The 12,868-nt window shown below is 38.5% G+C and overlaps 1 protein-coding gene across 3 annotated transcripts in view; it reads left to right on the top strand.

The window, feature by feature from the left end:
* TMEM26 (transmembrane protein 26) overlaps positions 1–12,868 on the top strand; it is a 49,499-nt gene that overhangs the window by 8,520 nt on the left and 28,111 nt on the right. For all 3 annotated transcript variants that reach the window (XM_057530677.1, XM_057530675.1, XM_007170838.3), the window contains exon 2: positions 10,994–11,072. In XM_057530677.1, the coding sequence (XP_057386660.1) occupies positions 11,055–11,072 (18 nt within the window). In that variant the 5' untranslated portion in view covers positions 10,994–11,054. The remainder of the gene's footprint in view (positions 1–10,993; positions 11,073–12,868) is intronic.

Below are 12,868 nucleotides of genomic sequence, written 5' to 3'. Positions count from 1 at the left end.
ACATCCAGAGCTTTATAATATTCATTACCTTCACATGTGTTTGTGTGTATGCGTTTTCTATCCTGAGCCTTGAGCTCAATGCAAAAGGGTGACTTAAATTTGCATCCTTTTTGTAGGCATACACTGAATGTTACCAGCAAATGACTTTGCTTTTAGTGATCCGAGCCATGGTTTAGGAGGAAGAGTCTTAACCTATCTTGAGTTAGTACTATGCTTCGCTCCCAGAAGAAGTCATATTTTCTTCCTTTATTTCACAATGAACTTGGGATCAAATCAATAATTATGGCTGCATTTAGAATGGGACCCCCAGGAAATTGAACCATTGAATGATGCCCATGTCTTTCTCCACCAGTATGTTCAAGTGAGACATTTAAAAGTGAAAATTAAGGCTATAATATTTTGTAACTTCGTGTACTTGACTGGGAGAAAAACAAAGTACAAATTAGTGTGGGCAGCTCCCAAGAGCCAGTATATATGTGTATATCCCTACTTCTAAATTTCAAGCATTTCTCCTTCTCATAGCAGTGACATTATTATGCATACAGCATCAGGACGAATCTGAATAGCTTCACTTTTACAACAATGGAAAATTCACCTTTACATAGAGGTTTATTTTCCCCATGTGCATTTCCCTCCCTACTCCGGAAGTTCCTCTAAAGTACCAATATCAGGCGTGTTAGATCTGGAGTGTATAAATCATTTTGTTAAAGAAAACCTGTGGTTTTTAAAAAATAAAATAGTTTTTTTTAATATGCAGGTATGAAAAAATGAACTTTCTTTGAAAGTCACGTTAATGATTGTTAACAATCCACAATTTTAATATAAAATGCCAAGGTGGGCTTCCATGGTGGCGCAGTGGTTAAGAATCCACTTGCCAATGCAGGGGACACGGGTTCAAGCCCTGGTCCGGGAAGATCCCACATGCCACGGAGCAACTAAGTCCGTGTGCCACAACTACCTAGCCCGCGCTCTAGAGCCCGCGAGCCACAACTGCTAAGCCCGCGTGCTACAACTACTGAAGCCCGTTTGCCTAGAGCCCGTGCTCCACAACAAGAGAAGCCACCGCAACGAGAAGCCTGTGCACCACAACAAAGAGTAGCTCCCACTCGCCGCAACTAGAGAAAGCCCGCGCGCAGCAACAAAGACCCAACGCAGCCAAAAAATAAATAAATAATTAAATAATTAAAAAAAAAAAAGCCAAGGTGGGGCTGATTTCGTTTATTTTTTCTGAATATAAACTTACCACCCATGGTTGTTCAGGGAGAGGAGTTATATTTTATCTTTGGGTTGTCTGACCTCCAAGAGGTAGCTGGTGTACGACTGACGTAATGTTGTATGCTTATTAGAATAAAAATTAGTAATTCTTAGAAAGAAAAGAAGTCCTCTCTATGATGGATACCTCTGACAGCCTTCGTTGGGTCCTACAAGAGTCCTTTGCTGTCTTACTTCCCTGATTGAGCCTCCTATTCCACACACCTATTTTATTATTAGGAATAATAGCTTCTTAATAAATTGGCTGTGCCATTTTCTGACAGTCTGCTAATAACGGGGATGAGGATGATGACGAAAGTGATGGTGATGGTGACAATGCAGGTGCTAACAGTTATTCATTATTGAGTACTGACGATGCTCCTAGCCTGCTTTACCTCCGTTATCTCATGTAATCCGCACGATGACCCGATGAATCCGTTTTCATCTTCGTTACTATTTTATGATGAGGACGCTGCCGCATAGCAAGGCTAGATCACTTACCTAAGGTCACGACTAGTCATAATAAATCACAAAAACAAGTCCTAGCATATGGTGAGCCCTCACTTTTATCGAGCCAGGCTTTTGCACTGAATGGATTACCTCGTTCACTCCTCACAATAGCCCTTGTGCCACTATTCTAGCTCCTACTTGCAAAGGAGGAAGCCAAACTCAGAGGAGTATTCCCATGCTCGGATTCAACTCCATCAGCCTGTTTGCTGTGCTCTGCATTCAGTAACCAAAGTGGGTTTTGCCTGTGGACAGTACAACTACATACATTTTTGGGGTCAAGGATTCCCTACAGTAGAGAAAGGGTCAAAGTATTTACTCTGTTTCAAAACTGGGTAGGTAAATCTCAGGTGACTTGCTAATGAGTACTAGGATGGTTTTGCTTAGAATGCAGAAAATTTCAGACTGCACATGGCCATGACTCAGAGACACTTGCACAAGCAGACATCCCTGTAAAATCAAAGCAGATGCAAAAGAAAACGGAAGAGGGGAAAAATTCTAGAGTGTCTTCATTTTTGGTCCTGAAGTGAAGAACCAATCTCTTCCACAGAACAGAAATAAATGCCATTGTCTTTTATAGCGTGAAATAAATTAAAGTATTATATAAATAACATCCATAATGCATTTAATCCTCTGAGAGACCATTAAAATTCCTGTAGTCATTAGTGCTTAAGTTCGCTTGTTCATTAAACAATCATTTATTACAGTGGGTGCTATGATGGTGTTCTTGAAGGAATATAAAACATACGCAGTTATATGAGGACAAGACGAAACAATACTCTGAGAACCAAATAATTTTCCACAAATTAAGTCCAAGAGTGCAGAAAGGCTTCAGAATAAAGATATGGTCTGTATGGTAGACTTGTTGGACATGGAAAATTTCTCAGGTATGTGCTTTATGTCCTAGCCTTTAAAGTGGCTGGTGGTTTTACAAGAGTGGAGAGAAGAGAGAAAGGCTCTTCAGGTTGAGGGAATATCATGATGGTAATACACAGGGTTTCAGTTGGAACCAGTTCATTTACGAAGATGTCACGATTTTCTTTGCCTCAGAAATTCTATGAGAAAAACAGTAATGCAGATCCTAAAATCGATGCATATTTTGTCCCTATAGCTCGTTTAGTCATCCTGAAGCATTTTGCTGAGGTTTGAATGTGAGCAACTTCAGTTTTAACAGAGTTTGTTCTTGCTTTAGATATCCTCTTGGAAATTCTTAAGTGAAGTGAAGTATGTAATACTAATTTTGCTAGTGGTTGACATTATAATTTGAGAATGTTACCTTATTGAAAAAACAATCAGCAACAATGAACAAAGAAAGTTATAATTAAGAGCCCTAGTATTCAGCTTCAGAAGTATTCTCCTTTTTACAAAACCCAGATGTGGGCATTCTTCAAGGGCTTTGGAAATCTAAAGACTGATTCCACTGTCATAGGTATTCCTACCCCATTTGAAGTTCCTCCCTGTCTCTCTGTTCTCGTTATTAGTCTGCTCCCCCATAAGATCCTGGACGAAACAAACCCATCATCTGGTCTTGGTACCTATTGAAACATACACACTCCATATTCAATTTTCCATTTGTGGGGAGTTCTCACCAGCTTACGGCCATTTGGTTGCGGCCTCCCCTCCCTACTCCTCCCTTATGGGCAGGCACCGGCAAAGGGCTCTAGGAGGGAGGTGACAGATTAGTGATTTCCCAGGCATTTGGGGGTCGTGTGTTCTAGAGGAGCGCTGGGTGCATTTTGAGGGGTGGCAGAGAGGTGGGTGCTATCTGGAGGCTGTCGTATTGGCCACCCTTACCCCCTGTGCTAACAGAAAGCCCTCCTGAGCAGCCCAGATGGAAACCGTGGCTGTTAAGGCCCACTTCAAGAAACCAGTCTACAAGTAAGGAGGCCAGACAGTCCTTAAGTTGTTAGACACGGTTTAGGGGCTCATGAAAGGATATCTTGACCTAGTTTCTTGATTTCTATGAAAATAAGCCTATTAATATAAAGTGCTCCAGAAATTTTGAAGACCCTTGAGGCTGTTTAACGTGAGATTTTGAAACCTGGGTCTAGTATATCCTGACAACTCCATGCTGCCTTTGTAGAGTAGGAAATACTGAGAAGTGAAATATAAATAAAATCGCAGTTTGCATCAAAGTAATTTTGGAACATTATTTTTGCTCCATTTAAATATTATCTATCTTCAGATTTATGCGTATAATCATAAGATTAGAGTCCTCAGTGTTTGCAGAGAGAAAAGCTACACAGGGTAGTGGGTGATATTATGGTTAATTTTTCTTCTATTTGCCTACTTCTATTGTTGTATGTTTCTAAAGTGAATAAATGTTACTTTTTCAATAAGAAAACAATAATAAATATCATTTTTGGGAAGAGGAAAATGGAATCCTAATTCTAGACTAATGGTGAGTTGAAGTAAATATCCATTGCAGGGCTAAATTGCTAAATGTCATGACATAATCATTTTGTGAAAAACACTGTCATGTTGAAATGACAACTTTGTATGACAAATGATATTTTATATTTGGATGAACTGAACTGAAAATAAAGCAATGTGTATAGCTCTTTAAGAGCTCAGAGCAGTGTCTAGCATGTAGCAAGACCTACAAACATATTAGTGAACAAATAAGTAGGTAAACAAATAGAGAAAAACATCCTTTAAGATGGTGCTCCTGCTGTGTATTTAGAGAGAATTGGTGCGTTGGCTAAGGGCTGTGAAATAAAAAACAAACAAACAAATAAACAAAAATTTCTGTGGAGAAAAATTATCTTTAGGAAGGATTGAATTTAGAAGAACTAGCTGAGCAAAGGGAAAGCAATTTGGCATTAAAGTATTAATGTTGGGCATCTTCTATATGTGATAGGGTAGTGATAATTGGAACTGTAATAAATCTGAGTTTCCAAGGGCAGATAGCTCATCAGTAATCAGGTATTATCAATTTTGTAAAAATATCCCACCTGGACATGTCTTATTCATTTACTCATATATTTATCAGTTTTTGTCAGTCTATGAATAATGTAACATAATTTTATAAACAAGCAACCAGAAACCTGATTTATTTCTGAGATGGCTAGACCCCTCTCTGGTATTAGTGCTCGTGGTTGGCATCTACTTACTTTTGATACAATTAAGACATGAAAGCTGGAGTAAAATGATTTGTAGCCCCTAAGAAAGGGCATGCAATTTGGTTAATTACCCAGAAAAAGGTGGGATCAGGCTTAGTTTTTAATTTTTAGAATTCACATTCTCCTTGGTTCCAAAAATGAATTGCACTGACAATGAACTATCAAGAACATGACAAACCTTCAAAATAATAAGTAACAGCTAAATGTCATCTTGAAATATTAAAATACTTCATAGTGGCAAAAAATACCAAATTCATACAAGAACAGAATAATTAGTTTCCTTCAGAAAAACTTCCGATAAGAATCAATTTATGATGATATTTCAAAAAGAGATATCTAGTCAAACCAGCAACAGAGTGTCAAGAAAGTCGGAATTATAAATCAACTAGGACCTTATGAAATCACTAACTGTTTGGGGGAGCCCACCATGTGCCAAGCGCTGTGGAAGGAGCTGAGGGCATAATGTTGAGCAGACCAGACACAGTTCTGTGCTTGTACTGGGTTGGCCAAAACGTTCGTTCATTTAGCGAATACGTTGTTCAACAAAGGTCTTCATGAAAATGAAAAATGTCTTCTATTTTTACTTAAAACCGAACGAACTTTTTGGCCAATCCAGTATTACTCAGAATTGCTGGGAGACAATTAGTGACCACAGATACACATGCATATATATACATATACATATATATATAGTTATAAAATTTGAAACTGTATGGGGTGAAAGTGAAGAGTGCTACCTATAGGACAAGCGTAACAAGGAGATCTAATTTAGGCTGGAAGGACAAGGAAGGTTTTTCTGTGGTGTCCTATAGAGCTGACATGAATTTTGAGGAGATAATCAGGTGAAAACTGAGGGAGAGAGGTATTTCAAGGGGGAGAAATACATGTGTGAAGCCCTGAGTTAGGAACTCACTTAGCTTTTTTCCAGAACTGAAAGAAAACACCATTATAGGAGCACAGTGAGGAAGAATGAGAGCAACAGAGACCAAGAGGCAGGCAGGGCCCTGATGGTTCAGCATTTTATAAGTCATGATGAGCAAACAGCCCACGCCAACCATGACTGTGTGACAGTGACTGCCTTAACCTTGAACGTGAAGTTAGACATAATGATGTCCACAGGATTGCAAACAACTTCCCTTGATTCAAGGAGTCTTAAATAGGTTTGGTTTTGAGAACCATAGTTTAAAAATGGGATTGATGTTATTTGTTAACAATCTTCTAACCAGGTATCCTGTGGGTCCGCTTTAAGTGTAGGTGCTGAATATGTGGCCATGAGTGTATCTGCAGAGCTGAGCCGGGGTGAGGCAGCAACTCACATGTATCGAGCATGTACAGTATCAAGCTCATAACGCTGTCTTATTTAATCCTCACAACCACCCTATGAGGTGGACATTATTATACCCATTTCCATAGACAAGGACATTGAGTCTCAGGAAAGGTAGCGACTTTCCAAAGATGAATGAATGGAAGAGGCAAGATTCAAGTTTGGGTCTCTCAAGTTCATGAAAATTCTACCACAGTGTCACAGTTCCTCAAGGGACACAACAAGAGGAGCATACTTGTTACCAGACCCGCTGAGATGGGAATAAAATGTCCTTGTAGATGCCAGCAGCCTCCATTCACAACATTTGCTCAATCCTCCCTTTATTTATAAATTCAGGCATTCAACCATTTAAGTATTTGCTCAATAAACATTAATTAAAGACTTAAAAAGACACCTGAGACCACTGAGGAGGGGAAAAAAATGAAGGAGAGGGAAGAGGGAAGGGACATAAAGATATATATGACTCAGGATCTGTCTTCAAGGAACTTATATTAGGAAAGCGAAGTCATTTATACACATAACAAGAAAACAGTGGAGAATGTGTTGGGTCACAAGAGAAATACAAGTTAAGATTAATTGCTGCCATTAATTCCTATATTTCAAAATACAGGAAGGATGTTGATGGGTAGAGATGTAAGAGGAGGGCTTTCCAAAACTGGTAGTTATAATTTGACTGGACGTTTGCTCCAAAAACCGTGTCAGAACCTCTCTTCTCAGACAGTCCAAGCTGAAGGGGCAATAGAGCACTTTGCTCTTAACAGGGACCCATGGTCCAATAAAACATATGCGACATATGGTTGAAATGTCTTCTTCATGTCCCAAATAAAACCTATCATACATGTTTTAATACTTATCTAGATGATAGAGAATTTTAGTTTCTCCATGAGAGAGAGAGAGAGAGAGAGAGAGAGAGAGAGAGAGAGAGAGAGAGAGAGAGAGAGAGAGAGAAGGGAAGGAAGCTCCTGATTCTCATTTGCTATTGACCACTTTGCAGACTAGGCATTTCGTTGGTAATTCTACCTGGAAGTCTTTGGAAATTCCAGCAAATCCTCTTCAGTGTAGGGTTAAGAGGGTGGGAAATAGGGGGAGAGAGACTATGGACTCATATGCTCTTGAGCTGAATATGATTAATTCTCGGGCGTTCCATGTGATTCCCTCTTCCCACCCCCTTTTCACTTACATCAAATAGGTCTGATGAAGAGGGGCTGAAGTGAGGGAAACTTTCCAAAACATTTTGTTTTGTTTCATTTTAAATACACAGCAGGTTGAAACTACTGAGTTGCTCAGCTTGATAGGATGTGGTAAAGGAAGAGGAAGGGGAAGGAGAGATAAGATTAGATAAGGGAGGCTTTGAATATCAGATAGGGAATTTAGATTTTCTGTAGTAAGCAGCACAGAAAATCCTGGATTTGGAAGTTTTTTGTTTTCTAATATAACTAGATTCCTAGTTAGAGGAAATATGTTGAAACAGGATAGTATTTTTTTCCAGTTATAGAAATAAATCTTATGCATAGAAGATGTTAAGGGTTATTGTTTTTTTTTATTCTTAACCTCTTTCAAGAGCTGTTATGTTCAGTCTATAGCTTCCCTAGATTATTATTGTAACAGTATTGTTAGGGGAGTTAGTCCCAAAATTAATTCCAAGAGAGTCAACAAAACTGCAGTCCAGCCAACGTCTGATGTATCCAAACAGACATTTACATATTCTGACTGTCCCTCCAACCAGAATTCATTTCCTTTCCCAATTTCACAAAGGAAATATTCTCTCCTGATGTTTCCCTTGATATGGAAGGTCAAAGCATTAAGTGTTCCTTTTCTTTTTGAAAGCATGTTCAACATGGGGGCTTTTGATATCTTGCTGCAGCCCAGCCATCGTCTAAATCAGATTTTAAGAATATCATGACCCATACCCCTTTGTTTCAAAATTATTTTTTGCAGGAATTCAAAGGTAGGGTAGTGTCCATTTAAATACTGATTTTTTTTAACATCTTTATTGGAGTATAATTGCTTTACAATGGTGTGTTAGTTTCTGCTTTATAACAAAAGTGAATCAGCTATACATACTAAGTACTGATTTTTTTAAAAGACTCTCTTTCTTTTGCCCTTTCTCCCTTCTTCTCCTCAGAAGTTGAAAGGAGATATTAATGAAAGGGTTAACAGCCTTTAAAAAGTCCATTCTAAAAATTTTCCTGCATTTAGGTTTGTTCACTTTTTCCCCCACTGGATTATAAGAGTATGAATTTCGTAGCATTTCATCTCAAACAAATCTATTTTTGAGCAATTAACATTTCTGTTTTTCAGGTCATTTTAAACCATCACATATGTGTACTAAAAGTATTTTAATAAAATTATATTGACTTACAATTTTGACTTTAAGATGATTCATAAAGCAAGATTCCAATCTAAATTAAATGCAATTGGAAGAAATAAATTTGGAAAGTATGTAATTTTCATCTTCTTTCAAATTTTTAAGGACATGTTTTCATTGCACAATGTTCCATAATTATACTAGTAGTAGCTACTTGTTATTGAATGCCCAACTCTGCCAGGCGCTGCTTTATAGAAAGTACAGTTGACCCTTGAACAGTATGGGTTGGAACTGTGCAAGTCCACTTATATACATATTATTTTCAATAAATACATACTATAGTACTACATGTCCCATGTTGTTTGAATCTGCGGACGTGGAACTGTGGATACAGAGGACCGACTACAGAGTTATATGTGGATTTTCAACTGTGCAGAAGGTCAGTGATCCTAACCTCCATGTTGTTCAAGGGTCAACTGTGTAATAAAAATTCCTGTGAGATAAATGTGACAGCTGCGGACTGAACTGTGTTCCCCCAAAATTCATATGTTGAAGCCCTAACCCCCAATGTAACTGTATTTAGAGACAGAGCTTTTAGGAAGTCAGTAAGGTTAAATGAGGTTCATATGGGTAGGGTCCTAAAATAATAAGATTAGTGGCCTCATAAGAAGAGAAGAGAGGGACTTCCCTGGTGGCGCAGTGATTAAGGATCTGCCTGCCAATGCAGGGGACACGGGTTCGAGCCCTGGTCCGGGAAGATTCCACATGCCACGGAGCAACTAAGCCGGTGCACCACAACTACTGAGCCTGCGCTCTAGAGCTCGCGAGCCACAACTACTGAGCCCACGCGCCTAGAGCCCGTGCTCCACAACAAGAGAAGCCACCACAGTCAGAAGCCTGCACACCACAATGAAGAGTAGCCCCTGCTCACCGCAACTAGAGAAAGCCTGCGTGCAGCAACGAAGACCCAATGCTGCCAAAAGATAAATTAAAAAAAAAAAAAGAAAGAAGAGGAGAGACAGAGAAATCTCTTTCTCTCCTTGTGATGTGTATGCACTTAGGAAAGGACATGTGAGGCTCTTGAACTTCTGACCTCCAGAACTGTGAGAAGATAAATTTCTGTTGTTGAAGGCATGCAGTCTGTGGTATTTTGTTATGGCAGCCTAAGCGAATATATGACTGTTCCCATTTTGTGGATTAGGAAGTAGAGGTCAGTGGCAACACTAGCATTTGAACCTGATGTGTCTGACTACAAACAGAAGCACTCTCTTTGAATTGCCCTCTGAATTTTGAGTCTGAAAATAATTAATATAGATAGCTCTTTAAAAAAATACCAAACCCTTCATCTGTTGTTTGTTCGTATAGGCATACCTTGGAGATACTGCAGGTTCAGTTCCAGACCACTGCAATAAAGCAAGTCACATGAATTTTTTGGTTTCCCGGTGCATTTAAAAGTTATGTTTACACTATACTGTAGTCTTTTAAGTGTGCATTGTTTTTTTTTTTTTTTTTTTAATTTTATAGCTACTTTATTTATTTATTTCTTTATTTTTGGCTGTGTTGGGTCTTCAGTTCGTGCGAGGGCTTTCTCTAGTTACGGCAAGTGGGGGCCACTCTTCATCGCGGTGCAGGGACCGCTCTTCATCGCGGAAGTGTGCATTGTTTTAAAAATCAATGCACATATCCTTAATTAAAAAATGCTTCAGTGTTAAAAAATGCTATCATCTGAGCCTTCAGTGAGTCTTGGAAGTAACATCAATGATCACTGATCACACATCACCATAACAAATATAATAATAATGAAAAAGTTTGAAATATGTGACACAGAGACACAAAGTGAGCAAATACTGTTGCAGAAATTGCGCTGATAGACTTCCTTCACGCAGAGTAGCCACCAACCTTCACTTTGTAAAAAACACAATATCTGTGAAGTGCAATAAAGCAAAGCGTAACAAAATGAGATGTGCCTGTATTTTCATTTGCACTAGGTTTAGCAGAAACGCACAAAGCCAGTTGATTTCGTTCAGTCCATATCATCTGATTTTTGTCTTTTTGTACGTTATTATTTGAGCTCTCAGAATTTCAGGTTAATGTTGAAGAATGTAGCCAATCTTCCTGAAAGTACAATGTTCAAAAATCCAAGATTTACTATTGCTGTATTTGCTTTCTGTAAAATGTGTTAAATACAAAATATCCAGTTTGGGGCCTGAAACTAATTGGCACTATCCCATTAAACTATATTAAAATTAACAGCTATTAATTGGATTAGAAATTCAGTGAGAATGACAGCTGCTACTGCCTTTTACAGTTACTTTGTTTCTCTATAATCCATATGGCAGGAATCACATAATGCTTTGTCCCCCTTAGAAATAGACACTTGAGATAAAATGATCTGACTCAGTGTGGTCAGGGCATGTGCACTTGTTTTCTTTTTAAAAAATTTTGTAAAAGCTGAGCTATCTTTTTTTTCCTCTTTCACAGGTTTTCACCAGCCATATTTTTATATCTGATTAGCATTGTTCCATCATTATGGCTTCTTGAAATGCACCATGAGACCCAGGTATGTCCTTTTGGAAAGTAGGGAAGTGGAACGCTCAGCAATAAAGTACGTTCATATTATAATCCAATTTCTGTCAGAAATGCACTTTTCTAAGGAACTGGAGTTATCAAGATTTGAATAAGTAAGAGGCCTCAGCAAAAAGGAAGTGAATCCATGATCTGTAAAACCCCATGAAAATGTTGCATTCATTTAAGATTTAAGACTATATCATTCATTAACAATTTGGGTTAGAGATCTTGTTCTTAAGACTTCCCCTCCAATATGCTACAGTTCACATGGGGATATACAATTTCGGTTTTAACCCTTGCAGCTTCAACGAGTTATTGTGCTAAGAACGCGCAGGGCTCAGCCATCTAACATCCTCTAAAATGACATTTTTAGGAACAACAAAAACAAAAAAGAAACCCCATCATCTGTACTCAGCTATACAAATACAATCAAACTTGGAGGGGCTATTTGAAATAGTCTGTCTTAAAATACAGGCTTTGCAGGTTACAGGAGATTCACTTTTGAGGGTCCTATGAACTGTCTTAGTAAAATAGGAATTTCACCCTAGGGACCCGAAATAAGGGTAAAGGAGAGGAGCCAGGGGACCCACCGTCAGGAAGGGTGGGCTCTCTGTATTAAGACCACACTGACCTAGAAAGCAAACAGTGGCTTCCAATAAGAGTCCCTAAGCTATATTAGGGAGATACAGAGGGAGGTACTGATTTTTAAGTGAGTTGCTTCTTGCCTGGGCAACCCAAGGTAGCAGGCTCTCGGCTGGATTCGGTCATTGATTGTTGTAAATGCTCTTGTACAACACTGGGAGGGCCAGTTGGCGAAGTCCATCGGACTGCAGCCTGTACTTCACATCTTCAGGGTGCAGGTTACAGGTTCACATGTTTTACAGTAGTTATAATATTATTTTAGGACGTTTACTGGTAAAATCTGTGAGACTGTTTCACAGATTTCTTTGCTACAGTTGGTCATTTTATAGCAAAGTTAAGCCTCTGATATATGTTTCAGATATTCAAACCTTATCTGGAAAATACTCGCTCCAAATTTTAGGCACACAGAGGGGAATTTAGTTCTGTAGACTATTTCTGAATTCCACAAGCATGTACCAATGATGTAGGCATGAAGGAAACATCTGTCTGCCTAAATCTCCTGTTTAAAAAACACTGAAGTCAAAGACGCTCTCTATGTTTGTAGCAAAAGTATTTTTGTCACAGTAGATTGGTTGGTTCAAGTGATCATAGCTTTTAAAAACTGTACCATAAGGATTAGGGGACTGTTTCAATTTCCTTACTACTTACTGCTTTCAGAGGTATGAAAATAAGCTCTGGTGATTTGAATCATTTTTTTCCTTCACATCTATTTCTATGACGTGGCTATCATCCACGATAACAATTCATTTCCCCAAATGCTTTTATAATATAAATGCGTTGCACAGTTAATTGATATACAGGTCCAATCCTATTACAACAAATAGCATGCAACCAAAAGCTCTCTTTTTAAGAAAAAAAAGATTTTTGAGCCCTGGGCAGTACCTCTCTAATTTTCACACTACAAAAGAAATTGGACCTTTAGTAGTAATGGATTTGACTCATTTTGACACTGAGAATTAAAACGAATGCCCAGTGATTGAACTGGGCAGGGTGGGCAGAGACAGAAGTAGAAAAAAGTGAGAGAGAGACAAAAAAGTATTGGAATTGCGTTTAAAGAAATAAGAAATGGCAGAATAAAGGAAGGTACAGAAATTCTTAGTCCATTCATGTAGGAAATTTTGGTTATGATAATAATCACTTTTTTCA

The sequence above is a fragment of the Balaenoptera acutorostrata genome, chromosome 16, assembly GCF_949987535.1.
Source record: "Balaenoptera acutorostrata chromosome 16, mBalAcu1.1, whole genome shotgun sequence".
NCBI lineage: Eukaryota > Metazoa > Chordata > Mammalia > Artiodactyla > Balaenopteridae > Balaenoptera > Balaenoptera acutorostrata.
The sequence above is the reverse complement of the archived record's forward strand: the minus strand, read 5'-3'. Positions and strand labels throughout refer to the sequence as shown.